The sequence below is a fragment of the Megalops cyprinoides genome, chromosome 8 (genome assembly GCF_013368585.1).
Source record: "Megalops cyprinoides isolate fMegCyp1 chromosome 8, fMegCyp1.pri, whole genome shotgun sequence".
In the NCBI taxonomy this organism is placed as follows: domain Eukaryota; kingdom Metazoa; phylum Chordata; class Actinopteri; order Elopiformes; family Megalopidae; genus Megalops; species Megalops cyprinoides.
This window is the reverse complement of record NC_050590.1, coordinates 24201178-24229014: the sequence shown is the minus strand read 5'-3', so window position 1 is coordinate 24229014 and position 27837 is coordinate 24201178. Positions and strand designations below refer to the sequence as shown.

The 27837-nt window shown below is 39.7% G+C and overlaps 1 protein-coding gene across 3 annotated transcripts in view; it reads right to left on the bottom strand.

Annotated features, from left to right (window-relative positions):
* The window catches only part of ano1a (anoctamin 1, calcium activated chloride channel a), a 44171-nt gene that overhangs the window by 16108 nt on the left and 226 nt on the right, over window positions 1-27837 (bottom strand). For all 3 annotated transcript variants that reach the window (XM_036534993.1, XM_036534994.1, XM_036534995.1), the window contains exons 2-13: window positions 21302-21474; window positions 16568-16894; window positions 10686-10784; window positions 10425-10576; window positions 9311-9365; window positions 9138-9189; window positions 8828-8883; window positions 8465-8506; window positions 4086-4150; window positions 3671-3805; window positions 2100-2260; window positions 99-181 (exon numbers count right to left, since the gene is read on the bottom strand). In XM_036534993.1, the coding sequence (XP_036390886.1) occupies window positions 99-181; window positions 2100-2260; window positions 3671-3805; window positions 4086-4150; window positions 8465-8506; window positions 8828-8883; window positions 9138-9189; window positions 9311-9365; window positions 10425-10576; window positions 10686-10784; window positions 16568-16894; window positions 21302-21474 (1400 nt within the window). The remainder of the gene's footprint in view (window positions 1-98; window positions 182-2099; window positions 2261-3670; window positions 3806-4085; window positions 4151-8464; window positions 8507-8827; window positions 8884-9137; window positions 9190-9310; window positions 9366-10424; window positions 10577-10685; window positions 10785-16567; window positions 16895-21301; window positions 21475-27837) is intronic.

Genomic DNA, 27837 nt, shown 5'->3' with positions numbered 1-27837 from the left:
ACTCAGGAGGCTAAAACTTTTCTTTTAAACTGCATTAAAACCAAAACCTGAAAAATTTCATCCAGAGAGAAAAGAGTAAAGCTGTGGTCTCATCTCACCTCCTCTTCTTCGAAACCTGTAAGATCCCATTTGTAGTTGAGCCTCATCTGTCTTCTTTTCCAGTGTTCCATGAACATGGCAGCTGAAAACACAGAAAAATAATTCATTTCTTTCTGATGTGTTAATATTTTACAAACATAGATGCAATGTAAAAGTTCTTAATTGTTTTTCTAAAAGACAAATGTGGTTTGTATTTGTATTAAGTTATAAGGTTGTGCTATATGGCCAGCTATCTACCATATTCAGCATTTATACATGTACATTTTATCCAACAATTTAAACCTAAGAAGTACTCAGAATGAACAAGCAATGAACAATACCGTCTGTGCTTTTACAAAGTGCTCTTGTAAATCTGAATCTACAGACAAGGTGTTGAAAAAGAGCTAAAAATATGATCAAAAAGACTGATTACAAAGGGCTTAATAATTAAAATGATAAAATTAGAAAATTATGCAAAATGATCATTTATCAAACATTAAAATTTCATAATCAAATAGGTTAATAATGTGCTTCAATTTTTTATGCTACATCTCCTTTGACTTTCTAATGGGAAAGATTACATGGACTGGAATTGTAAGGTCACAGGTAGTCTATGACAACAGTTTTCAGGATTGAATCCTCAGAGGGACACAGTCTTCACATAGTTCACAGAAGCCCTCCACAGTAAAAACCTCAAACAAAAGAAACAACTCCTGTATGTAAATCACAAGGAACAAAAGCCGGGTAGACAAGGGTATCTACCAGCTCACAAGTGAGATAAAGTGTGGCAAACTCCCCAGCTGGCCTTAAAACACACTACACTCCCCAGAGTGAATCCTTTTAACTACTGCATCACCGCTTCTTAAAAACCTTGCATAACAGTACAATAGCTCAGATAACATACACTTCCTTTACATGCATCTCTCCCCATGATAGCATCTAAGAATAAAAATAAAACACACACCACAGTACAGCACATTAAATCACAAATAAATCCTGGAGGTGAACTCCTGCCCTTATACAGTGCTCAAGTCAATTGCTTCCTGCCTTCCTTCAAAGGCCTATGACAAAGAACAGACGAGAAGAACGTGAAAGAAAGTGGCTTGTTTTTCTTGCCTAAGTCTGAGTTGGCACTCTTATGAACCTCAGAGATTGTACAGGATAAACCCTGCACTAGGACAGAGAGCAAAAGGAATTGAGTGAGAGAGAGTGAAAGTGCAAGAAATAGAGAGAGGGAGTGAGGGAAAGAGAACAACCTAGGTATAACAGTCTGCGCTGGACACCTAATCAAGGCAGACAATAGCAATGTGCAATCTCTCCCCGTCGGCTAAATATTTATACTGTAATTCACGCTTCCCCAGGGTATATATAAACACTCCACTACATTAGCTTTTCTCAGGAAACGGATAAAATAATTTCCCTTTTCTTTTAACAAGAGGCGCAGGATGAAAGAGACAGGGTTACTGCGATGTGGAGATTTTCCACCTTGCAAGCCAGACGGCAAAGCGTGGAGAGTGCGATGAGCAGGACACTAGTGAAAAGCACTTAGTCATCTACAGCAGCTTATGTATCTCTGCATCTCACTGCATTTTGTACTGTCTGGCATACAGAATCATCCATTTCAATCTGGTCTGGCTGAAGAACAGCTTGGCAGTCAAAAGAGCATAGAGTTGCTACTAGTAAAAACAGAAGTGGTCACTAGTCTGGAACTGACAAAAACTGGAGTCCAAAAGGATACACACAAAATTCAAATCTATTCTTAGAAGAGACTTATTTCTAAGCATTTGCATTCTGCAAAAAGTAAAAAAAGAATGACATTAGTGCTCGGTTTATAGTAGCTGATTAGCAGGAGTGTGAGCATTTACACACTCTCAGCCATGGTAAGGCATACCCCATCAGCAGTAGTATGCCCATATTGAATTTCACTGAGTCTAACTGGGGTATAAGTATACTATCTCTGGTAAAGGACCCATGTGACACCCTGGCATGCTGCGCTAAGAGCGTGCAGCACACTGGCTCACCCCATAGGGCCATGAAGATGGAGAAGAAGACTGTGGCAGGGTTGTCGAAGAGGTGGCTGGCCCTCGCCGTGCCGCAGGCTGTGTTCAGCTTCCAGTAGCTGCAGACCCGGTCACAGAGTGGACACATGGTGATGTTATGCCTCGGGTCACAAATCTCCATGCTGGGGAAGAGCCAGATAGCTCATGTCTACCATTACTGATATCACAATTTGCTGATGCTGTGGTCAACAGCTGACCACATGAAAATACTGGGAATAACATATTCTAAATTTGGAGAACCAATTTTTTTCAATTGTATTTGAATAATGTGAATTATTTTGTCAGTTATTATTAGTTCTAATTAATCAATAATTAATTAGTGAATAATTATTAAAATGACCCCCCCCCCCCCCCCCAAAGAAAAAAAAAAATTGCCCAGTATGCCCTCGATCATTAAATCCAACAGTTGGACTGTGTGGGTCTTTATGGTGAGTACGACACAGTAAAATACAGACAAAATGAGGAAATGAAAATTGAAGGAAAAGCATAATATCACCAATGCTGAATGGTAACCCTTGAGAACAGGGGAATAACAGGGATTACCCTCAACACTATTTAATGTCTGCCAACTTGCCCTCTGTAGTGGAAGGTCACAGACAGTGTCCAAACACAGCAGATCGTGTCAAAATACACCAGTGCTGATGATGACAAGATCCAGAAACAAGCCAGATGTTCAACATCTGAGATCACCTCCTCTTTTACAGAGAGGAACAAGATCCTTTATATACAATCTTCTGGCTGGAGACTGAAGGAGTGCAATGTCAGAAAACTCCTTTATTACCACTTTAATACTTTATCATATTACATTATTCATAGGAGATAAGAGGTACTCATTTCCCAAAACCAGGAAATGGGGATAGACAGTGTAGGCTGGTATTATTCTGACTTACTGTGTAATTAATATGGCTTGATTGAGCTGATAATTGAGTACTTGTCTGGATTTGATACCTCTTGACAGTTAATTTTGTCACCTTTCTGAAAAGAGCTTGTGCAAATAAAAAGATAAGCGAAACAAATTTAGGGAACCATAATATTTAGTGTTTTTAAATTGTGGTCCAGGCAAGCCACCTTGTATGCTGGTTTCTTTCCAACTGAACTTAATTCATTTTGTTTGATCAGGCTTTTATTTGAAAGCAGGATTTGAAACAACTATGCTGTTGGCAGGGTATAGGTGCAACAAAATGAACCAAATGGGTTTTCTTCTATTTTTGAACATGTTCTTGATGTATGCCCCTTAAAGTAGGGTCGTTGTTTTGGTTTGGTTCATGAATTGTTCTAGGCCCAATAACAAACTATATCTCTATTTAAAGAGGCACAAATGATCAAAAAGTTCAGAAAAAATACATTTACATAAACACTCCTCACATATTTCTTTCACAAAAGCTTTATAGCAGATTCAATGGCCCAGTAATCCAAAATCTGTAAACAGTCTTCACTTGGCAGTGCAATCAATTCTGTGTGAGGTGGTCACACCAGATATCAGTGTTTATCTGAACTGAGTGTTAAGCTCAGAGACATAGCAGGGAGCAGACCTGGGAATGTCATCATCCACCGTGGCACAGCCATACAGGAAGACGATAACCCCCACCACGGAGGCAGGGATCAGCATCTGGGTGTACACCCCCAGCCAGGCAAAGTAGAGACCGATCTTCTCCCCAAAGTACTTCCTGACAGACAAAGAATACTGTTTAAAAAGATACCTAGACTTTTTTTTTGTACATGAACATAAACGACAGGGAAAGTGTTGGGTTGGACAAGCATTTGTAAATCCTTCTTTTAGGGGCCACTGACATGCTGTTTTCTTGGTGTGTACAACAAAATACTTTCCCTGGGATTCATTTTAAAATACTCAGACCATTGACTGATAGCAGCCTATGATCTCCTGAATAACATGTTCTCACAGCCTGTTCATTTATGCTGCTCAAACTTTAGAGAGGGCTGTCTCACCTGATCAGACCGATTGGCTGGTACTTGTAGAATACACTATAACTCGCCCACTCTTCGTACAGAAGCTGAAAAACAAAAACAATAAAACCAGACTAAATTACATTTTTTAAAACTTATGTGCATTTTTTTTGACTCTGGAATGTCTGCTACCGTTTGAGTAGGTGATGATGGTAAAATGACTAATTCTACTGTGAAAGAACATCTTTATAAAATAAGATATACTGATTCATTGTAATACCAGGCAAGTTTATCAAAAGTGCATTAATATATCTTCTGATATACGGGCCCTTTGTTTGACAATGAGAGGAATGTTTCTGTGCTGATAGGGACAGTTCTGTTTGCCCCAGACTGATGACAGGTGTCACAGGGAGCTGACAGGATGAGCTGTTGGTCAGAAGCTAATGGGGAACACATTGTACAGTACAGAGCACAGCTGATCTCTCCAGCTGTCCCAGATCAGCCTTATACATGCATCTCTCCTTCTTTTTTTCTCTTTCTGCTCAGCCATTTCTGAGGATACATTACCAATTTTATTTTACATACTTACTTCATTTGCAGTGTGTATCCATGGTTTAGCAGGTTTTATTGTTCTCTATTAAATGTCAGCCTTTTAAAAGCATGTGAGAAGATGAATGCATGCAATCAAACAAGTACTGTACAATAGGATCATTTTTACTTCTACTTAGATTAGCAAAATCAATTGCTCATTCTTGAGGCAAGAAATGTTTGCACTAGTAATGATATATAATAATCTGTAATGTAATGCACTGATTTATAATGTTAATGAAGGCAATTGGAGATCCATGAAGAGTTTCACTGCAGAAGAATCTTGTATATATGTTTCTCATATAATCAGTTTTATTGTAATTTAAACTGACTGACTTAAAATAGTGATGATGAATCTCAAAAAGACTATAAATTTCTCTGTAACTTGAGGAGCCTTAGTGTATAAATGCTCGAAATGTGCACACATGAGAAATGAAATTAAAATTAATATCATATAAGACCTCCATTAGGAAACCAAATGGGAAATACAGTCAATTCCTGCAAAAGCATTCCTGCAATTTGATATAATTTCACATATTATCATGCAATTCAACACATTCAGAGAAAACACATACTGTTCACATGTGTACATCAGGGGTGTGTGGATGGCAGGCCTGGCTGAGAGCTGTCCTAAAATGACCTGGCACACAGTCAGACTCGAGTAATGAGATCTGTGTGTGTGTGTGCGTGCGGGTGTGCGTGCATCATGAGTCACACACAGACACATTCCCACAGCTATAGGTGGGGCTTATATCCATCCATCTTTTTAACCTTGCAGTAGCTGACTGCTGATACACTGTTTCCTGTGTGCTATGTGCTGTGTATGTGCTGCCATCCACTCTGCTACTTTCTCAGACACAATATTCTGCGCACGGTGCTGAAATGTTGTAATAACTGGATGCTACAAAGACTAGGTTGTTATATGAGGCAGGGGTGTCATACAGAACTTCACTCTCACACTGTGGATACTGACAAAAGGAATACTACAGGCATTACGTTCTCAACAATCAGAGGTAAAGTATTCTAGGTCAACAACAGCATCAACAGTTTGTAGAAGCTGGACCTCTTATTGCCTGAATGAAGCATTTATTTTGAAAGGAACAAGGATCAAAGATTTCTAAAGGGCTAAAATTCCAAATGGCAAAGGAAATACTGGCAGCCCTCCATATTCAGGGGTATCCTTTGGAGTTCCACTCATCCTTAGATATGCTCTCACTGCACTTCTATGCCTAATTTATTTTTAGTTGGACAGACTAATGCCCCATTCTTGACACATCTAACCAAAACCTTGGACCCAATAACACATGGTACTAATATAAGTTTAATTTGCTTCAGCCCAAATAGAATCATAAAGTTAACACCTGAAAGATGCTGTGCCTGTTTAGGTAAAATATTCACCTAACACATACAGACTTAAGCCGTTTTCACATATGGACTCCGGACAAAGTGCGGAGAATCAGGTCAGCAACTTGGCTGGAATTGCCCTTTCACACATGTAGCACGCAATAGGAAATTGTCCGTGACAGACGCATTCTCACTTACAGGAAATAGTCCGCTTTGGTGGGGGCGACGCCTGGGTAGAGCGTGCAGGAGGCAGGACATGGTGCAAAAAGTATGCTGCAGAAATCGCAGTGGCTGTATTCGAAACCGAATTTTTCAGTGTAGTACCCAGTTTGCGACCATTAATAATTACATTTGTAGTATGTTACATTGTCGCTTGAAATCATTGCGAGTTTAGAAATGTCCAGATTTCCTTGTGGTATTTTCCAGTTAGACGCCACTTGCATTCTCATGAGTGACAAGTATTGACGAGATCACCTAAAGTATTCGCGAGTTTAAGTATTTCCAGTTTTTTTCTTTTCAATGTCTTACCTTTCAGTGGTAAGGGCACATAATGTGGCACAGAGGAGGAGAAGGCGAACATAGCTATTATACTTTTGGGTAGCCTATAAAAAAAAATCACACATAGCCATCCAAATGGTGCTACTGGTACACATAATTTATTATTAATTATACATTTATTATAACAATAAGGGAAGTTTTTGTTGTTCGCTATGTAATGTTAGGTCACCAGTTCACCTATCTCACTATACCTATCATTATTACTTAGCTACAGCTTAGCTAGCTACTAACCAAATAATAAACCAACGTTATTAATCATCGTAAGAGACAAGTTTTGGCAGTATAGTTATAGCTAACTATCTCTTTAATGATCACTGGACTCAAAATAGCATATATTTGGACATCCGCAATGTTAACGAAACAGTGGAAAGCTATGTACAGGTGTGCAGATGTTTGTATTCTTCCGGTTTCGCGCCAGTCGCATGACAGAAACGTCATCAACACGCCCACTCACTCGCAGTGGATTCTCCGGAACGTTGCCTGCTCTGTTCACACATGGGCTCACTCCGACATGAGGCAGACTTTTTATTAGGGAGCTGGCAGAAAGAAGTCTGTCACATGTCCGGTACGACTTATTCGGACATTTGCGTTCACACATGCAGCTCCTCCGGCTAAAGGCCGGATACATTCCGGCTTTCAGTGCATGTGTGAAAGGGGCTATAGACACACACAGATACACACACAGACACTGCATTATATACAAAGGAAGGTTACCACTGATCAGTGACTCACATAATTGAGAAGACAAGCTGCAGTTTATTAGATGAATGCAGATGTTTTTAAAATGTGGCCCTTGTTCAGCTGCCAGGAGAGCGTGATAGATGGCACAGGAGATAGAAGGTAAGAGTACGCCTCAGCAGCAGCCTAATCTCCGTGGCCTGTCTCAACAGGCTGCACTCACTCAAACGGCCACACAGTCACAGATAAGACACATGCTCCCTCTATAGATGAGTCCTTGATGGCCTGCCACTCTTCCCTCCTTTTGGACCTGATCATTCTATTGCTATATTTACGAGCATGAGCACTAAATTAAACATTGCCCCAAATGCCTTTCATGTGCCTTCACTGTTTATGCATCAACACTTTGGACCCAACAAGAATTAACAACCATCACCCCATTAGAGAGTTATACAAGGCTTATTATAATCAGTGGCTTATAATCAAAGAAAGCTTTTTAAAATTAAACCCAAGGAAGGGATTTTTGTTTGTACATCCTTGGTGTATGCTTTGTCTCAGCATCAAAATTTTTCAAAGAAATGCTATATGAGCCCTTTAAGCTCTCCTTCGGTCAACTTCTTTTTGAAATGCTATGGCAAACATGACTAAAACTTTAGTTGTCTATCAATAAAGTATATATATATTGTTTTTTTTTTTTTTTACGAAGCAGCAAGACACTGTTTCAGTTATTAGGAGCTATTTAATCAAATTTGTCTTGCTGAATGACGGAATCCACTCAACCAACAAATAAACTAAGGTCCTGTCCATTGAGCAGACAGACTGTGCCACTTGTACATGGGGTCATCCATACTTCTCTGTCACTGGGGCTTTCATCTGCTGTAAAGTTCAGGTGCCTCTTCCCCATTAGCCTGCACACTCTGGTTTTATAACAGACTGCTGGGAGATGAGGAAACGCAGAAGTGCTTGGCTATTACCGAGCCTCAAAGAGATTTCCCTCACAACAGTAAACACCTGTCCAGAATTACACACACTGTTCTTCATCTGTGGGAGAGACTGTGGCCCTGGTGCCAATGCACTTCAGTGCCAGAACCAGCCGATAACAATGTTTAAAAGTGTTCAAATGAGCTGTCAGCCATGAAATAACAATTCTGTGTGTAGGGACTCAGGTTTGCCCTGTTAAAACAGTCCACAGAACTAAAGCAACTGCACTGGGCAGAGGCAAGAAATGCCACAATTATTACAGCAGCTCTTACCTTCCTGTCATTGGGGTCTGTGTTTTCACCATCTATGTCCCCCTGAAACAAAGAGAATGAGATTGTTACTGCATTCTCTGATATTTTCAGATATATTGTGTGGATGATTATAATGGCAAGCCCCTGGCATTTCATAATTAAGCTTTTTATCTTAGACCAGAATCTCTGGAACATGTAGGCTTTTCAGATACCATTGTTAAAGCCACTGTCACTGTCACCTCAACAAAAACACTCAATAAATCACACAGTACTATGCTCAGAATCTTTGTACCTAATGTATGATAATGCAACATATTATAATCCATCACAGTGAGGCTGTTTGCTCATGCCTTGTGTTTGAAAAAATCCTGTATTCATACTCACATCATGTAAAGGATAGGCGGCTGTGTAAACCCCATTCCCAAGTAGGCTGGTAATTCCTGTAAAAGTGACACAGTTGTGCTCAACTGTAAATCCAAACTAATAGGTGATGTTTTATTAAAGCAATAGCTTTTGATTCATAAAATCATTTGCCAATTCTTAACAGGATTTCTCAAAGACTATGTATCTAGTAAGAGCAACAGTTATGAGGTCAGTTTTTAATCCATTGCTACAAATCTTTGTACAATAAAACCTTTGTCAACTATGAAATAAATGCATCTTTTATGTTGAATTAGAAAAGGCTATAGCTTACCCATGCTGTATTTGGCTTTAGTGCATTTTGTGCGTTTCAACACTTCAAAAACCTGTGTGGACAAAAACAGAGAACATGTCAATTAAAAACTACACAATAATTCTTTGTGGAGGAGACAATTTGTTATTCTTGATTAACAGGTGCATCAGTTTTGATTTTGACAGAATACTTACTATTGAACTTCTTGTTTTGCTGTCAAAAAATGAGTCTTTGTCAGACAAGTCAAACCTGTTGTAAACACAGAGGAGGAGAGGCTTTGAATGAGGCATTTGGCATAATGTCAAAGTTCTGCTACACAGGCAATACACAGAACAGTAACACAGCGAGCAGTAGACACAGCATTTCTCAGAAATGTATAATGCGATAAAACACACTGGTTTGATAAATGTACAACTACATGAAGCCCTGCAGACCTGTGAAATAACCTAATACAATTTTTTTAATATCCATCAGCAGTTGGATGTTTAATTCCAAGGGTTAGAATAGCATTCTGGGGGAGGCAGCTGCTTGAAATAGCCCTTGCTCTCCCACTCTCTTGTTTGAAAACAAACCTGTGTATAGACTGAGCTTAAAACAAACAAAGATCCATGCTGTTTGTTTAAGATAAACTGTGAGTTTTGATATGCAAACACTGATATTTATTTTCTTCTGCTTCTCAAATGATTTATATGTTTATGTCTGGGGTAACTACATGTGTGTTTTGTTCTGAGGGAGGTCACAGTGTTGGCTTCATTTTTATTCATTATTGAAAGCACTAAACAGCACCCAATGCTGTGCTTCTGCATTTCTCTCAAGAACAGAACACAAATAAAATGAATGGGAGGAGGTCAATGGGAGATTTTTCTGAATTCTTACTAATCCAAAGCCAGTGTAACTGAAATCATGGGGACTTGGAGACCTGGATTTTTTCCCCTGGATTGTCAATTCAAACCACAATGCACATAACTGGAATTAGTGTCATTATGATACTAACTGACATGAACATGGACATGTAGGATAACTGACATAACAGGACACGTAGGATATTGCCCATATATTCAGTTGGGTTTCCTGGAATGATTCATATTAAAGTGCCTTGCTCAAAGCTACAAAAGAAGCACCCAGGAATTATTCCAATGACCTTGTAGTGACAAGCCTAGTGTCCTTCAATCATATGTAGTTAGCCTTAATTCACCAGAATGACCATATGTTCAATTTATTCAGTAACAGAGGATTAAGGGTGACAAAAACAGCTCCTCAAGAAAAACTTGCTGTCTTTCTGGTCTTTCAGAAAGGAACTGCACTTACAGGTGCTGTTTTTCTCTGGAGAAAGGGTAGGATAGGTGTTTGACATTGTGTATCCTGGTTTCCTCTACATTTGGGTGCAGGGGTTCTGTCACTTTGCTGATGAATGTGTTGATCTTCTCCATCAAATCACTTCCCTTCTTGACCTCATAGACCTGAACAAACAAGCACATTGTTGACTGAGAACGGGACACAAAAGGGGGTGAGTGTAGGCACTATTCTATGATCTTTAATCATCTGCTGCACCAGAAAGACAAGACCTACTTTTTTGGTGGGCATTTTGAGCTTCATGAATTCTGCTTCTCGGCAGAGCACATGCCAGGGAGCGTGAATCTTCACATACCCCACTCCAGGAGTTTTGGTCTGAAACACAAAATCACTGTGTAATAAGTTACGTTTGATTCCGACAGCACATGTGTATTTGCATCATGCTAAGATCACGTAATGACTAGGTTTTTTTCAAAACAACATGCAATGCGCACTTTGACTCAAAGCAAATTTACATGTTACTTTTTGATACATATACAGCGTTAGCTGAGAGCTACTCAGCCACTATAAAGAAATTATAGCTTATTAACATATTTTGTGAGACTCAAAATATGTTAATAAATATGACTCAAAAACACCTCAACAAAATACAGAATAGTGTTGAATGAAATCATACCCCTACATGCTGATCACAAACTGTATATGTTAGATGCCCGGTTTTTTTGAAGGTATTTGGTTATAGGTTGGTTTTAGGTTTTTTTTTTTTTAATTCACATGAGTTCACACATACCAAAATGCAACCCCTGAAAAATTACTACACATTTTGTGCACTTTCTCTGTGCTGTTAGTGTACCAGTATTGGGGAAGTTTCAATTTTCTTGGAAATTTCTTCTACAAAGGGTTTTGTGTTTTCTGTGTCATTTCTTTTTAAACAAAACATCTGTTATGCAAGATCATACTGTCATGGCCTTGTTCTGGATCCCATTCCTGTCTTTGTGAAACTCCTTGCCTGTGGTAGACCACATAAAACAATGCAATCTATATCAAGCACCAACTCTGGTAAATCTATTCCTGTACTCTGGTCATTATTCATAAACATCCTCCATTCATAGGACACAGACTTGTTGATAATGAGATGACAGGAAGTGGAGGGGTTAAACCTTGGAATGGCCAGAACGCACAGTGTAAACATTTCTTTTACAGTTGTATATACCCTTGACAACAGAGCTGATTATGGAATGTTTTGGTGAAGGGGACCAATCCAAGTCATGCTTCTGAAACATGAATTGATGGTCCTTCCCTGAAAACAGGTCATCAATCAGCCAAGGTCAACTAATGTAAACTCGGCCTCTTCCTCATCTGAATACTTGACCGGCTATGTCTTAGACCCACATCAAAAACCTCCAGAAGGATAAACAAGTTTTGGTAGCCTGAAAAAACAAATTCATAAGCTTAATCTCTGGAAAGGAATAAAGAGCAATAAAATTCCGCTGGTTGACAGTTGTGTGTAAACAAACATGGTTAAGAAAACAAATCCCTCTTCTTCTGCATCTTAGAACAAAAAAGAGAATCCATGGAAGGCCAGTTATGACAGAGACAGACATGGGAAATCCAGTGGCAATTTCACTGTAGAATGTGTTACACATATCTTGTATAGACTGCATCTACATTAATGAAAATAATACATATTTAAAACAAATAGTGCTCTCTGGTCAAAGGTAAGACCATAAACACTAGAAAGCCTTTGTTTAAGACATCTTGAAGGAATATCAACTTGCATGGGTTGGCTGACAAGCCATTCATATGCCTAAAACTCACTTGTTTCCTCCTTTATAAATTTACTATGCAACACCTATGTTGGGGACACAATGGTCTGTGGTTAGAGAGCCACACTACAACCCATAGTTCAAACATCTGTGAACTTGTTGTACATTGCCTTGTTTTTCATGTGAACTTTTTTAATATGTTTTATGTGCATGTGTGCATACATATGGAGGGGTGGTATCATTACATTACTACATTACATTATTGGCATTTAGCAGAAGCTCTTGTCCAAAGTGACTTACATCAATTACAGTTTTTACAATGTTATCCATTTATACAGCTGGATATTTTACTGAGGCAATTGTGGGTTAGGTACCTTGCCCAAGGGTACAGCAGCAGCAATTCCCTGTGGGGAATCAAACTGGCAACCTTTTGGTTTCTGCTCCTTAACCACTATGCTACATTGCTGCCCCAAAGCTCCAAAAAAAAGGAAAAAATCTAAAGATGTTAAAATATTTAACTGTATACACTACATTGCAGTTTAAAATGTGATCATGTTGTTATCTACAAAAAATATATACCTGATTTTCCCCACCTTTACTCTGACACTCATTACGCTGTTTGAAGTTGTTGAAGTTTGCTGTTTGAAGGTGTATTGTATTAGTTGCCCTATATGCTGTAGTTGTACAAATCAGATAGTACTGTGTCCTCAAACAGACCTTGCTCTCAGCTGAGAACTACTGTCTCATTGTGGAACCGTACACATCTTGTCCCCGTATTGTTGCTATACTTACTGTATGCACTTTTGTATGTCGCTTTGGATAAAAGCGTCTGCTAAATAAATAAATGTAAATGTAAAATGTCCTCACAACATGGCTGCAGCATCATCACATTGGTTCCATGTCAAAGCCTATTCTGTGTTAAGAAAAAAACAGCAAGAGAAAGTTGGCCAATGTGTTTCTCCTCCATTCATTAAAAAACACTAACCTATGGTATATGGGCTGGCTAGTACATAAACACAGATAACTCTGCTGGAGAGCTACTCAAAACACTAGTGTTCATATGAGTAACCAAAACCTAACTATCAGTTGTTGCACAGTGAAGCGTAGTCTGTCCCAGCATGCATCCTCAGCTGTGTAGTGAGCTCCAGTGAACCATGTTCCTTTCATTTGGGCCTTAGATCTGCTGAATCTTGGCAGAGATTGGAGGCAGAGAGCTGGCCTCCGTGCAATAATTGAAATGGATAAGACAATTCACTTACAAATTACTCCTCACCTTCACTGCATTTAAAATTTTACAATTTTCTGCTCGATTAATTCTCCACGGCTAAATATATAATGTGGGACTCGATCAAATAACATACTTCCACACTTTTTCTTGACTTTGACAAAGCAATAGATGACCCTGTCTTGCTGAATGTTGCACCCAACAAGGGGATTGTTTTTACCATTTCATGATAAAAGTGCAAAACCATTCTAATGCAATCAGCTATTTTTAAGACTGATCACAAGATTAAAATGAGACACAAGAATTCTTGACTTCCCTCATAGTTTTAGTTCATCAATGCCTGTCAAGGGTGAAAGGTCTTGCATCATGGTAGTGATTGTAGTGTCAAGTGCACGTAGGATAATGAATGTTACTGGACGACAGCAATTGTGTGGCTGGAAAGTTGTTTTCAGCCAGGAATATAGTGTGGAATATGGCACTGATCTGCACTGAACACACTGATTTGTGCTGGGAGGAATGAAGACTAAAAGAGTACAGGGAAAGATGCTAAACCATCTGTAAGCACCTACCTGTTTGAAAAATGATATATGACTTGTTTTAAATTATTATATAACAATATAGCATTATACTACAACAAAGTACATGCAACAAATGAGATTACATGTCACCAGCACCAGAGTCCTTTGCAGAGAGCTGAATTTTTGAACTTATTCTCATACAGTGTGTTCACGGACAATCCTAGGGCACTTGATCAGGTGGGTATATTCTGTAAATTCCTGACCATTCCCCCTCACACTGAATATGAAGATAGGCACATAAAAACATGCTCACCCCACACACTGACATGGGCTGAGTTGGCTGCAAGAAGATGGGACTACATGTGGTTGAGACTTAGTCAGACTGTGGCTTTTGCTTCCCACTGCTCTCCTACAATCAGAGCCAGATGTGAATTAATCCCACTAAATTTCATCTGTAAACAAATAAGCCTGTGTCAAAAGCAGCTTTAATGATCTGTTATATACAGGGCGCCTGCTTTAATTATCTGCCTCCCCACTTGGGGGCGCTTGAGAGGAAATGGTAGCCCCCCAACACATACAAACACCATGAAAAAATCATTACAGAGATAATTTGGTATGTTATTCCTCCTTAGAGCAAACAAATACATCAGTGAGATCACAAAGTGCCAAGGGAAGTGGTGCATAATTAGACAGAGAAAAAGTCTGTAAGCGAAGTGATGTTTATGTGTTTCTTTTTAGGTCACATTCTCCACCAATATAAGGACCACAATATCATTAAAAGAAAGCAGGATGAAAGGTTTAACCTTCCTCTCAATCACTTGTGCCAGAGATCAAAGAATGTCCCATCAATACAACTCAGCTGGCATTGCAGAGGAATGTAGGTCTATGACCTGTTTTTGAAAAAAGATTTTGTAAATCGTTTAATTAAAGTAAAAACATTTAATGTGAAGTACAAAGGTTATTGACATCTTGACAGATTCCCTATTTCATTTTCACAAATCTTTACACTACACACCCACCCACACACACACACACACACACACACACATACAATATGATCGGCTGTATTACTTAAAATTATTTCAGTGACAAACATGAAAAGCAATTTCTTCCCTTCAAATTCCCTTCACTCTACAACTACAGGATCCTGAACTAGGACCACCTCAGTGGGCTGATGATGTCATGTGACCTGCTTTGGTAACAATAGCATGGCTGGTATCCCTGTACCCAAACTCTCCACCTCCCCACAGTGCCTGGCATTAATGCAAATTTCCCAGACATGGGGAAAATTTCCAAACCCCCGATAGAGCAGCCAGGCTATGGTGTTGTTCACATGGACTCTCACTGCACAGATATTGGTGAGAGACTCGTGGGAAAGCCCCCTCTTGGCAGGTGCTGTCCTGCCATGATCAGCAGTTGGAGCAATCGATGGGTTCATATTTCATCTTGCTAGGCCTATCTGGTGACATGTGACAGTGTGATTCACAGTGCCCTTACATACACACTGAGGGGACTTAATTTTGTTACAACATCTCCCTGATCTGTCCTCCACACACGCGTATACACTCTATCCTTCCAGTGAGTCATCAACAGTAATAGGCTGAATCACAAAAAACAATCCTTGTGTTATATATCAGAGAACAAATAAATTAACAATTGAAATAAGAACAAAGACAAAATGGTTATGGGAGGTAACTGCAGTTAGCACCCTATCCCCACTGCCATTCTCTCAGGGGGAAAACCAAGTTCATGCGAGTTTTATTACTGTTATTACACCTCAAGCTCCACCTTAAAATCTAGGTGAAGCTGTGCTCCCAGCATGAGGGTCACAAAATGTTATACAGGGGCATCAATATTCTTAATTATAACAAACTAAAGCACACAATGGCAAGATGGGATGTCACTTCTACCACAATGGAGGCTGTCAGAGCCATGACCAAACAGACTTGATTTAATTGTGCTGAAATTCACCACACAGCACAACACTGGACATACAATGGAAGTGCTGCACAACAGCACTTCACACCACACATCAAGCAATGGTAAGAAAAAACATCCTGCAGATGTGCAAACAACTGCAGATATGGCTTTCAAAAAAAAAAAAGAAAATTCACCATTCCAAACCCGTAATCCCATCACACTACATAGCAATATTGTATTACCCTGCTAGCTCACTGGAGGGCAAAAGGAACTGTTTCATCTCATGCCTCTGAGCCTATGCTGTGTCTGAACACAATACAGACAGTTACGTAAGGATTATGTTCCAGAATTTGCTACATAACTCAGATTTTACTCTCAAACCATACGTTATATAAGCATCCAGAACATTGCTGCAACATATTTTTTTACTGCCTATTTCCTAAATACAGTTTACAGTGCTTTTGTGTATGCTACACATCTTGAATGCTTCATATTTATATTCTGTTACATTTTAAGGGGGCTGAAATAAGGCCAGGTTTACATATATATATTTACATATGATATGTAACCCCTGGGAGTACCCTTACATTACCTGTGACCTTTTATATTGTGGTAGCTTTGAACACAACAGCTGACCTCATCTCATAGACAAAGTCAGCTGAACCAGAATTTCACTGGAAGAGTGGAGGATGGGCAGATTAAAGAGAAGAAAAAGCAGGAGCCACTCACATCCTCATCCTTCTCCAACTCCAGGCCCATCTCCCGCAAGTTGTTCTCAAACTCATCACGGCGGAACCGCTTGTCATCCTCATGGTAGTCCACGCGGTGCTCCTGGGCACCAATCTCGGGGTCCTCCCTGGGGGGCGGCCCCCGGCTGCGCCTCAGGCTGCGCGTGAGGGCATTGTCAGTGAGGCGCGAGGAGCGTCTGCGTGAGCGGGCTGTGCTGGGCTTCTTCACGTGGTAGGTGAGGACGTAGTCCACCCGCCGTTCACCATCCTGGAAGTACAGTCCCTGCCGGGACTGTGTGTTCTCCTCAGGAGACAGAGACTTGAGAAGCTGGGGAGAGGTGGGAAGGGGGTGGGTCAAGAAGGGCCCAAGGTGGCTGTGTATACATGTGCACCTGTGCAATGTGCGTTTGAATGTGTACGTATTTGTGTGACCCTGATCTTCTGGATTATGTTAGGCTTCAGGAAATCTGGTCACCCGGAGAGTGACCTGTCTCATATTTTGACACTTTTGTGTTCTTGCTCAATAGCACCTCTAAAGGTGCTGATTGTCTGAAAAATCTCATTAGGTGCATTCCTAAATTAATAATTACAAAAAAAACTGTTTATTCAGCAACAGCCATATCCAGGTTTACCTAAATTTAAATAAACTTCTTGTAAATGCTTTGGCAAGACTCTGACGCAACATCAAGAGAATGCAGTTAAAATGCAGTAGCCAAATCAAAGTGACCTAATTTGACAGTAGGTCCACAACACAACATTATGATAACAAAGTTACACTGACGTTTAGCATAGCTTGTGACCTTAAAAACAATGTAGCTCTGTTGATTTTAAACATAATGTGTGGCTTGTGACTAAATGGGATATGGCAGGAAATGAGTAAATATTGCTGCAATATAAATGGAATGCTGTAAGATATCTTTATTTTTGGAATCAGAGCCTGTTTGTTTTGGAGATGAGAGCTACACTCAACTGACGCATTTGGCGGATTTAAACCACCATACTTAGGCTATGTGTGATCTTTGAACTTGTCCATCTGAATTATTATTGCCGAAATTCTTTGTAAAATGTTATAAAAGTTGTCTGTGATGTCATAAGTAGGCACCAAGCAGAGGAGCTTGAGAAAGTCATGGGATATAAGTAATACACTTTTAAGTCCAACACTTTCTGTGATTCTTTGGAACCTGCAACATGCATGTTTAATAGAATTTAAAATAGAAAGATGGTACTAGGTATTTTGAAATATAAATATTAATGTTGAAGTATGAGTTGTACAAATATTTTCAAATACCACTACAAAACTAGTTCAACTATTCATAAATTACCCATCCAACCATTTGGGTATTTTAATACATAAGATGACCTGACCAAAATACATGCAATACAGTCATTCTTTTATCTAACTTTTGATGGCTCTGTATATTTAAGATGGTGTTTGGAGCACCCAATTTAAAAAGGAGAACAAAAAACTGAAGGTTGACCAGCCTACAAAAAATCACTTTCTACTTAACCAATAAGCTGGTCTGTAAAATGATAACTGATGTTCTTGGATCAGTCTGTGTGGAGGAGATGTGAGATGTTGAGCGTCCTCAGTGTTGGTTTCTTATTTCACAGTTCTGCTCCTTGCTATGTCAACACCATATGTTAGAGCAGCAAACAGCAGGTCTTAAGCTGCCACAAATCAGTAATCTTTACAATTACACTAAGTAAACAACCACAGAAAAGTTAGAACTTCAGATGTTTAACAATTTAATTGTAAAATACACCAGCAAAAAGTTCATGCATTAGCTTAAAAACAATATGCCAAATGAAATAAACTTGCAAAGTAGGAAAGTAACCTACCATTATCATTATACATCATGAGATATTATACATCATAGACAGTATACAGCAACTACCATCTATGAAACTCAGAACCCTTTATTGCCATAGGACATAACTAAATTATAAAATCATGAAAATTATATGAAGCAACTTTAAAGATTTTGCTTTCAGTGAAAATCAGAATAAAAACAGTTCACCTACAGTCTGATCTGATTAGTCAAAATTCAAAATAACATATCAAAACCTCTTCAGATTAAAACGGTCTAAACTCCTGACATGCCGAACAGCAAGTACACACCACAGAAATAAACCAAGGCTTCACAGAAGTAAAAATGCTCGATAAGCACCAGCCTCCTCCTGAGTGGTTAGGTCACACTGTCAGTCACCTGTTGCACTCACTTGAAATTTGCCATGGAAAATCACATCCTTTAAGAAGTGTCTTGGCTTGGCCGTGCTCTGCGGCAAAACCCTGGTGCTTTCAGGTGCAGTTCCAGCCATCTTCCCATCACTGAGTGAGCTGCCTCAGACTACTGCTGCCAAGCACAGCTAACTCTCTCTCCTGTCTGGGGGGTGAACCGTGCCTGCGCCTCAGGGCCTCAGTGTCTGACCCGCCTGTTACATGAGAGGAGTCAGGGAAGCCAGGAGCTAATATTAGCCTTAACTATAAAGCCATAGTCTGAACCCTTTAAGATGCCTGCAGTTAGGCATGCTTTTCGACAACCCTCCCCCTCATTACATGTAATGCTGACAGGGAGTCGTGTCTCTTTTGAATATAGAGCCATGCTATGTCTCAGGGTGTTGATTAAAGTGTCTTGCTGTCCTTAAGTCCAAATTCACTCAGGAGTGAGTACATGTCCCAAGATAGCTGTCTACCGAAGGACATCTCTTTGCAACATGATGGTGGAATGTGACTTTGGATGTGCTGCACTGACATGGGTCTTAACTGTATACTCTGAAGGACACTATTGGTTAGTCAAAGTGGTATCTTGAGACAAAACAGAGTGATCTCTCTTACAAAGTATATTTTCTGATGCAGCGGCAAATAAATCATGCACAGATGTTGTCTGAAGCCTTGCTCACACTATAATATACTTCATTTAAGAGGTACTCCCTGACACTACAGCCATACTAAATGTAACTGCAACCACAACACTGACAACCTGGGGTTCACCAAACTACACATTAATCATACACACAGAACCTGGTGTATTTATACTGCAGTAGCCAATATCATCATTTTGTGTAGTATTGCGATGTTTCGGATTCTATGATCTAGTTACTAATGTAAGGTAGTATACTTGGCTTCCCTTGTCTAGGCAGGTTGCACAAGTTAATTTGCGCTAGGGCTTGAATAGTGTTATGCTCACACTCACTGGTCTGAGAGTGTACTAACTTGGTCTGGCACTGCTGCTCACTCAACTTGTATGAAAACACTTCTGTTCTTTTGTGCTGGAAGTCACTCTGGATTAGAGTGTCTGCTAAATGCATGTAATATAATATAATGTATTATGTCCTTTCAGCAGATTTGATATTCAAACACAGTGAGAAATATCAGTTCATAAGAAGAATAGCAATATCAATTCAATATCAATATCAATATCAATATGACCATTTCTTGTGACTTTTATTATGACCATTTCAGTCAGTAATAGTGCCATCCACATTGACATTACAGTATATGAGGCTGAAAATATGTATTTTGGAACCTTATTTCTAATGAGGTCAGTGAAAGAATTCTGTGATCACGCAACAATAACAGCCTTTAAAAGCTTGGACAGTCCCACTGGAAAACATGTGTCAGCCTGTTCTGAGCTGGAAGACAGAGCAAAGTTCACCTCTCACAGGGACTATAAGGATGCAGCATAACCACCCGATAGCTGCCTATTAGAAACATCCAAAAAACATCCTTCAGTTCCTGTATTCAAAGAAGAATGTGCATGTGTAACACTCTCAACACGCACACCAGACGATTACTCATCTAAACCACACATCAGAGAGAATTATTCATTTTAACTTTTCTGAAGTGTAACCATTTTCTTCATTTCTACTATTTTTTCCCATTCCTTCATTCAGGAAAGTCAATGCTGCCAACATTTAGGGCTCATATTTTGTCCACATGTTTCTTCTTGTCGTAATTCTCCATATGTACTCCCACGCTTTGAAGCTCAATAGAACTCTTGTCACAGAAGTAAATGACTGATTTGAACTCGACTACACTCCACTGCCTCTAAGCATTAGTTCAGTAAAGTGTTCATATATAACAAACTGACCACAGCTATAATTGTTAGGAGCAATTCCACTTAGCAAGGCTGTGTATGCCCTCTCTGATCTACACCTGTGGCATCACATGGTCCCAGATTGTAGCATGAATTCAGGGAATGGGTGAGACATGCTCCCTGCCCTTGAATGTTAGCACTCTGTCTGCACAGACAGGAAATGGTGCTGACAGCTGTGGACAGGAAGGACCCTTCTTGTTGTAGCATCCCTGTCAACACACTCCAACCCACAGGGGATGGGTGAGAATGTCATTGAACAGAACCAACTGCTGAATTTGACGCCACAGAATCTGAACCCCTACCATTCCCACTACGCATTTTGAACTGGAAATGAAACCTCAACAGAAACTGACAAGCCCATTTTTGATTTTCTCAGCATACCTCAGAATCATGTCATCACCTCAACATCCCCCTAGATATATAGATAGATATATAGACTGCCACTGCAAGGGGTAGTTGATCAAAAAAGATGTACACCATGTGGACCCCACTGCCCTTGCTGAACCTGTTAAATTCCTGAGGGTATAATTTCACTGTCAACAGAGCCTTTTGCTGTGCATATTTTTTCACAGTGCCAGACGCTTTGCGTATTGCCATGTGCTAGACACTAATTAGTGTGCATTGAAAAAAGGACTTACAATGGAATCCTGCTGGACATATCCAATATCCTCAATGGTCTTGATATTGATGATGTCGATCCCTTTATCACTGAGGGGGACAGGGATGTATGTGTCATTCCTCCTCATTGCAGACTGCTGGTCCACCTCTGGAAGATGATTTCCTGAGCGGTTGTGGACCAAGTATGTTTTACCTATAAAGAAAGACATGGACTATGAGAAGGCTGTGCAGGTTTGGTTAGTCTTGTGCAGGTGGGTTTGAGAAATCTGTCCATCAAAAAAATGTAAACTCCTGTTGCATTGTGTACAGAAAATCAACCCAAAATTTCATAAACAGACATCTTGATCAGATGACCTTGGAGCTATTACAAGTTGTGCTTATCTAAGTGCTACATCATCCATTCAGCAATTTTCAGTTTGATTAACTTTATGGACAGTAGCCAATCACAGCTGACATTCAGTCAGTCTGCAATAAACAGTCCTGGTGCTATCAATGAATCAGTGGTGAGTAGACTTTCTACTCTACTTTGGAAGTAGGCTGTGATACTCCTTTCTATTGCCCCTTAATGAATGAAGGGGTCCAGCCTACCACCAGCTGTCATGTTCCTCTCCAATAATAGCTGTGTCCCAACTGCCATGATCTTGGCTGAGACAAAGATGACTCCTGTCATTTTAGGCTTAAAATGATAAATTTCAGGACCAAAGTGCTAAACTAGGTGGTGTGGATAGACTGTGCCAATGACCATCTGCAAAGCCCCTGTATGGAAAAGACTGCCATGTCTGTACATTTGACTTTTACATCAGCAACTATATTGACCCATACTTTAAAAAGGTACAGCGGTGTGTGCTGCTGTTGAAATAGCCTGTTATATTATGTGCATGGTGTCATCGTGTGTCCAGGGTTGTAATTACAGGAGGAGAAACACACACAAGAGTAAACTATCGGCATGGATGCATCTAATGCAGGACCATGTCTCAAAAGCAGTTGCTATAGCAGAACTGACAGCAATACCTGCTACCCACTATCATAAAAGTAGTATCTGAACCATAACTGGTCATGTTGCCTTGTGATTGTATTGCAGGTCGGCCACTGGGTGGTGTACATGAGTATCGGAGGATTTCACTCACTATGCCCATCACTTCTGTACAGAAGTTTCCACATTGAAATGAGCTTCATATTCAATTAGAGATTTCATTTTATGTGAAAAATGGAAAAAATATAAACAAAAAAATTTTTTTTAAAAATGTGTCTAAACCTGTGGTGAAACATAACAGTGTGCATTTAAGAAAATGCAGGAGGCGAACTATACAGTTTCTAATCTTAAAAGGACATGCTATGTAAACATGCAATGTTCTTGCACCACCATTAAGTACTTCAGTTCAAGTCAGGATCTCTCTGAAAACAGATCTTACTGGCTTATCTAAACAGATCAATTTTAATATTTATATTTGATCAGAATACTCTAAAGAATGGCATATTTCAGAAATGAATATAAAAATCCTTCAAGTCTCCTCCCCATATTATAAGCATGTGATGAGAGGTACAAAGAATTGACAGAAATATTACCACACTTAAATAGGTTTTGTTCACTGAAGCCTCTTGCCTGGCTTTTAAAACCATTCATAACCACTTCACAGTGAACCTAAGCTACTGCACCTATATTTCTGAGTAATGAGCACTGAATTCTGAACTATGGATGCAATCAATATTTCTCTTTAAATTTTACTCATAATTACATGCAAGTGTTCTTGTTTCTTTGCAAACTTCAGTGATCATCGGAATTAATAAAAAATCCTTATCCTTAGAAGAGCATGTATGTGTGTGTGTGTGTGTGTGTGTGTGTGTGAGTGTGAATGTGCTTATGCATCTTCCTATGTTCCATAAACACACTTATTGTAATTCCCAAAAAATGTGAGAATTCACTGAACCATATCTATGAAAACATTGCACTCAAAGTTACCTACATAATCAAAAATACATTTTGGATATCTTAAAAGATTTGCACTAGTCCTAAACTAAACCGGTCATACACCTATTTACAAATTGTCCACTATTGGGGACTGCTCTGGAGCCCCTAGAGTTGGTTGTGGAGAGAAGGATGATGCACAAGTTGCACAACATAATGGACAGCAATAACCACCCCCTACACAACCTACTGGTCAGAGTGTGTGTCTTCAGTCAGAGGCTCCTTCAGCTCCGCTGCAATAAGGACCGTTACAGGAGGTCATTCCTGCCCACCGCAACAGCCATCTACAATGACTCCCCTCTGTGCCAGGAGACGAGACTCCTCCACTGAGTGGCTATTTGCACAATGCACATTTTACTTTTTATTTGCACATTCTATTTTTGTATATATTATATTATTCTATTTTTATAAATATTATTCTATTTATTTTTATTTAGTTTAGTAGTTTTTTGTATATTTTTTTTGTATATTTAACACTCCAAAATCATGTGGAAAGCCTTCCAAGAAGAGTGGAAGCTGTTATAGCTGCAAAAGGGGGACCAACTCCATATTAAAATATATGTATTTGAATACAATGTCATTACAATGTAATAGTCAGGCGTCCATATATATATATATATATATATATATATATATGTATATATATATATATATATATATATATATATGTATATATATAGGAATTCTGTGTTAGGAATTCTGTGTTATCTACCTCATTGTGTGTGTTTCTGTAAGTTATGTGTGTCTTTTGTCATTTTGTGAATTGCTACTGTAACACTGGAATTTCCCCTTGGGGATAAAGTACTCTATCTATCTATCTATCTATCTGTCTATTTATCTATTAAACTTGTCATTTTTGTTTTAGAATGATGACACATCAACTTCATTATTGGCTTAATTGTCTCCAGACAAACCAACACTCCCACCATATTCGAGTGGCACTGTGTCTCAGTAAAAATCAAGGAGAGAAAGTACTTTGCATGGAATACATGAGGAGGACATCTAGTGGAATCCCTTGTGCCGATACTGCTGCCATTCTGAAGGGATGGGGTAGTTCACCTGATTCTAATGCTACCCTAGCACAGAATACAAAGAGGCAGCACTCTTCTCCATATTGACTTTAAGCTCCACCTGATTGAGGTACTATGCCACAACAGGCACATATGGGCAATACAGCACTGCACAGAAGGAAAATTTAGCCAGTCATTAGTGTACTCCTGGATCTATCTCAGTGCCAACTTCATACACTCATTGAATATGCAAGGACCAAGAAACAGACCTAATGGCAGCATGAAAACAGGTGTCTTTAAAATCCACAGAGGCAAACCAACCACTCTGACAGGCAGACCGCCTCACCCTCAGCATAGTCAACAACCACAGACATGCAGATATTTATTTAGGGAGAGATCAAGGAACAGTCAAAAGTTCCTGCCCTTTATCCTTATTGAGTATGAGGAAGCATCCTGTGTACAACCATTTACATGTTCTTTCATTCAGCTCTCATGGTGCATTGCACTTCTGGAGAAAGGTACTTATCTCTGAGTGCAGCACAGGGGAAATCAAAACCAGTAACCCCAGAAACTGTACAACTGGACTGGCTGCACAAGGATTGGCTGCACAAACCTTCCAAGCAATGACATAATAACAAACAAGAAGGAAGGTAAAATGGGTTATTCATAAACACAGGGCCTAGTCAGGGACTCCCCAATACCCTCAGTCTTGGGGAATTTTCATATCCAGCTCATTTGGGTGAGGAGAGCATGCATCAGCAAGCACATCAACACCAGCCCTACAAGACACCCACTGTCCCACTAACCAGAGACCTAAGAGTGCAGCCACAGAAAAGACATAATGAATGTTCTTCACTCCTTTTAGACTTCAAAGGTCATTTCCTAAAAAACAGAAGGCAGCCTGTCTGTCCACAACCACTGGGCAGTGGTCTCACTGACAAAATTGAGGAAGAGAAGATCTCAACATGCATCATTTTGTGTGAATGACAGGCAGTGGAACATAGGAGTCACAGTAGCTTGGAGCAGCAACCCCACCCCAATGGTGTGCTGAGGTCTTCATCAGAAGGCTATAGCTGAAAAACATCATAATGTCGGTTCTCCAAATGCTAAAGAACCTAGCTTGGACAACTCACACTTCGACATCTGCCCCTGAGAAAGACTCAGAGATGAAGGGGCCCACATTTGGGATGCTGGCCAAGCGTACTGTGGCACAAGGGACTAAAACTGATTAGGTGGTCAACAGCCACCATACAAACCACCATACAAACTCACATGGTTTCTGCCTCTTAGGGGAAATACTGGCCTGGGGTGTGCCCTCTTACAAAACATGTAAACATTGCACAGGAGGAAAGTCATCCACTGCTGAATATAGTAGAGGTCTTTAATTGAGTAAGGATGTGAATATGATCACAACACAAGGTCACATCAGCACCTAGAGCCAGGCTAAGCAGTTCAGTTAGTGCAGTTATTTCTCTTAGCTCCATCATTTACTTTGCCAGCTTATCATTGCTCTTGTGCTGTGTGGAAGGTGAGGGCTATAGTTCAAAGCCTAGAGCAGATTTACCCCATTAAAATGGTATTGATGACTCAGTGTCAAGCTCAAGCCTATCGGCTGTCTGATGTTACTGTGAGAGTTTACAGGATGAGAATGTAGCTGAATTCAGAAGTAAGCATGTGAGAACATAAGATCAGAAAAGAAGCCTTTCCCATGCATCTTTCAGACATTTGCCATAAATTGGGATGGTGAACATGCTGCACTGAAACATACAGCACTGACATTTCCTTCTGTATCCTCATATAAAATAAAATAATTTGAACACACAGAATTCAAACTTCATACAGAAAGTAATTATATGGCAAAACATGGACACTTTTGCACTTACTTCCATCTGCTTCTTGCCCAAGTTTCCTGCCACATAACATCAACACAAATCCTAAAATCTTTCAATATTATATCATATTGGGGAGTTTTGCCTTTAATGAAGATAGTCATTAATCAGTTATTCTGGCTCATGTTAAGGGCATGGTTGTGGCTGAGGCACACCACTCAGTAGATGCCAGTAGATGCCATGCTGCCAAAAAAGACACCCACAACTAGTAAATATGAAATGTATCTTGCCATATTATGGTGGCCACACACAGTCACAGACTAGAGGTGTTAGTAACTTGTAATATTGTCATCTGAACCTCCAGAAATGCTTTACTGCTCTTGTTACACAAAAAGATTTGAACAGCGAAGAGCTTGTGGGTGACGTGGTGAGATGTGTAGGTCTCAGTGGGGTTTAGTGGAAAAATAGCAGACTGAGCATCTTGACTTCCTCACAGTGGATACTTTAGAGGTTGGAACCCCTGTAATAAAATGGCACACACAAGGAAACCAGTGGGTTGAGGGGGACTGTAAAACAGGTCCTTACTCAAACCTTTGCAGATATACAAGCTAGACTGACTTGGCTCAGACGAGTCAGTAACTACAAAGACCAAACAGATGTGAGAGACAGAAGTCACACTTCTGAGAGTAAGGTTGTCTAGTCTTATTATTTTTCTTAGGTAGCTGTATAAATAGGAGGAATCTACAAGGGAATGGGTGCTTGCTGAATCTGAGGGAAACCCCTCTACCAGCAAGACCAAATAGTCCTTTTGGTCCTTTATATCATCATGTATACATGTAGCTACACACTAACCCAACTATGCACAATTGAGTGTCAAAAAGAAGCAGAACCATGCTGGTGATTAAGTACATGCTAATGTGTTTCACATATGCGCTGTACGAGTTACATATGGAGAAATGATCAATTTAGGTGAAGTTGCCAATTGTGCAGCAGTATGCACTCTGGCAATATTTGCTCATGGTAGAGTGCTTTTCCTACCTGTTTTATTGATATTGAAAGAATATCTACAAGGCAAAAAAATACAAGTGATAAAAAACCTCCAGTATTATTTGTTTGTTATTACAACATAAAGTAATATTCAAGCCATTGAACGTCCTTGCATTTGGCCATGATATAGTAGAAAACGTTTGAGAGTTTGCAGCCGAATACTGTTTATTTTTCTTCTGCTGAAGGCTGTATGAGAAAAGCACTTTTGACCCTATTGAGCCCTACCCGGATGTTGCTTATGCGCGCATCCTTGCTGATTTCAGATACTGTCCAGCTGGTTTCGATCACGCTTGTATCTCATTCTGGGCTCGCTTCTGAAGGGTCTTGCATTCCCTTTTAGATTTTCAGCTGTGGGCTGCAATCCAGTTGTGTGTTTGGCAGTTTAAATAAGCAGACCCGGAGATTAGAACGAGTCTCCGTGGGAATCAAGGTTTAAAAAAAGAGCAAAAGAAAAAAATAACTTCCTCAAGTCTAATATTAGAATCGCCTCTCCAAGGAATTCGGATACGCAACATCGATAGTAAAGATTAAGTTGCAGTAGCATGTGCTTGCTTTCGTACGGAAAATACCATCGTAATGTACTTTTATAAACATGACTGCACACCTAGTCATTACCAACTATTAGGAAAATAAACTGTCATTGTGAAAAAGTCCAAGAGTGTGGAGAATTCAACAACTGAAGTCATACCCATATCTGTGGTCTG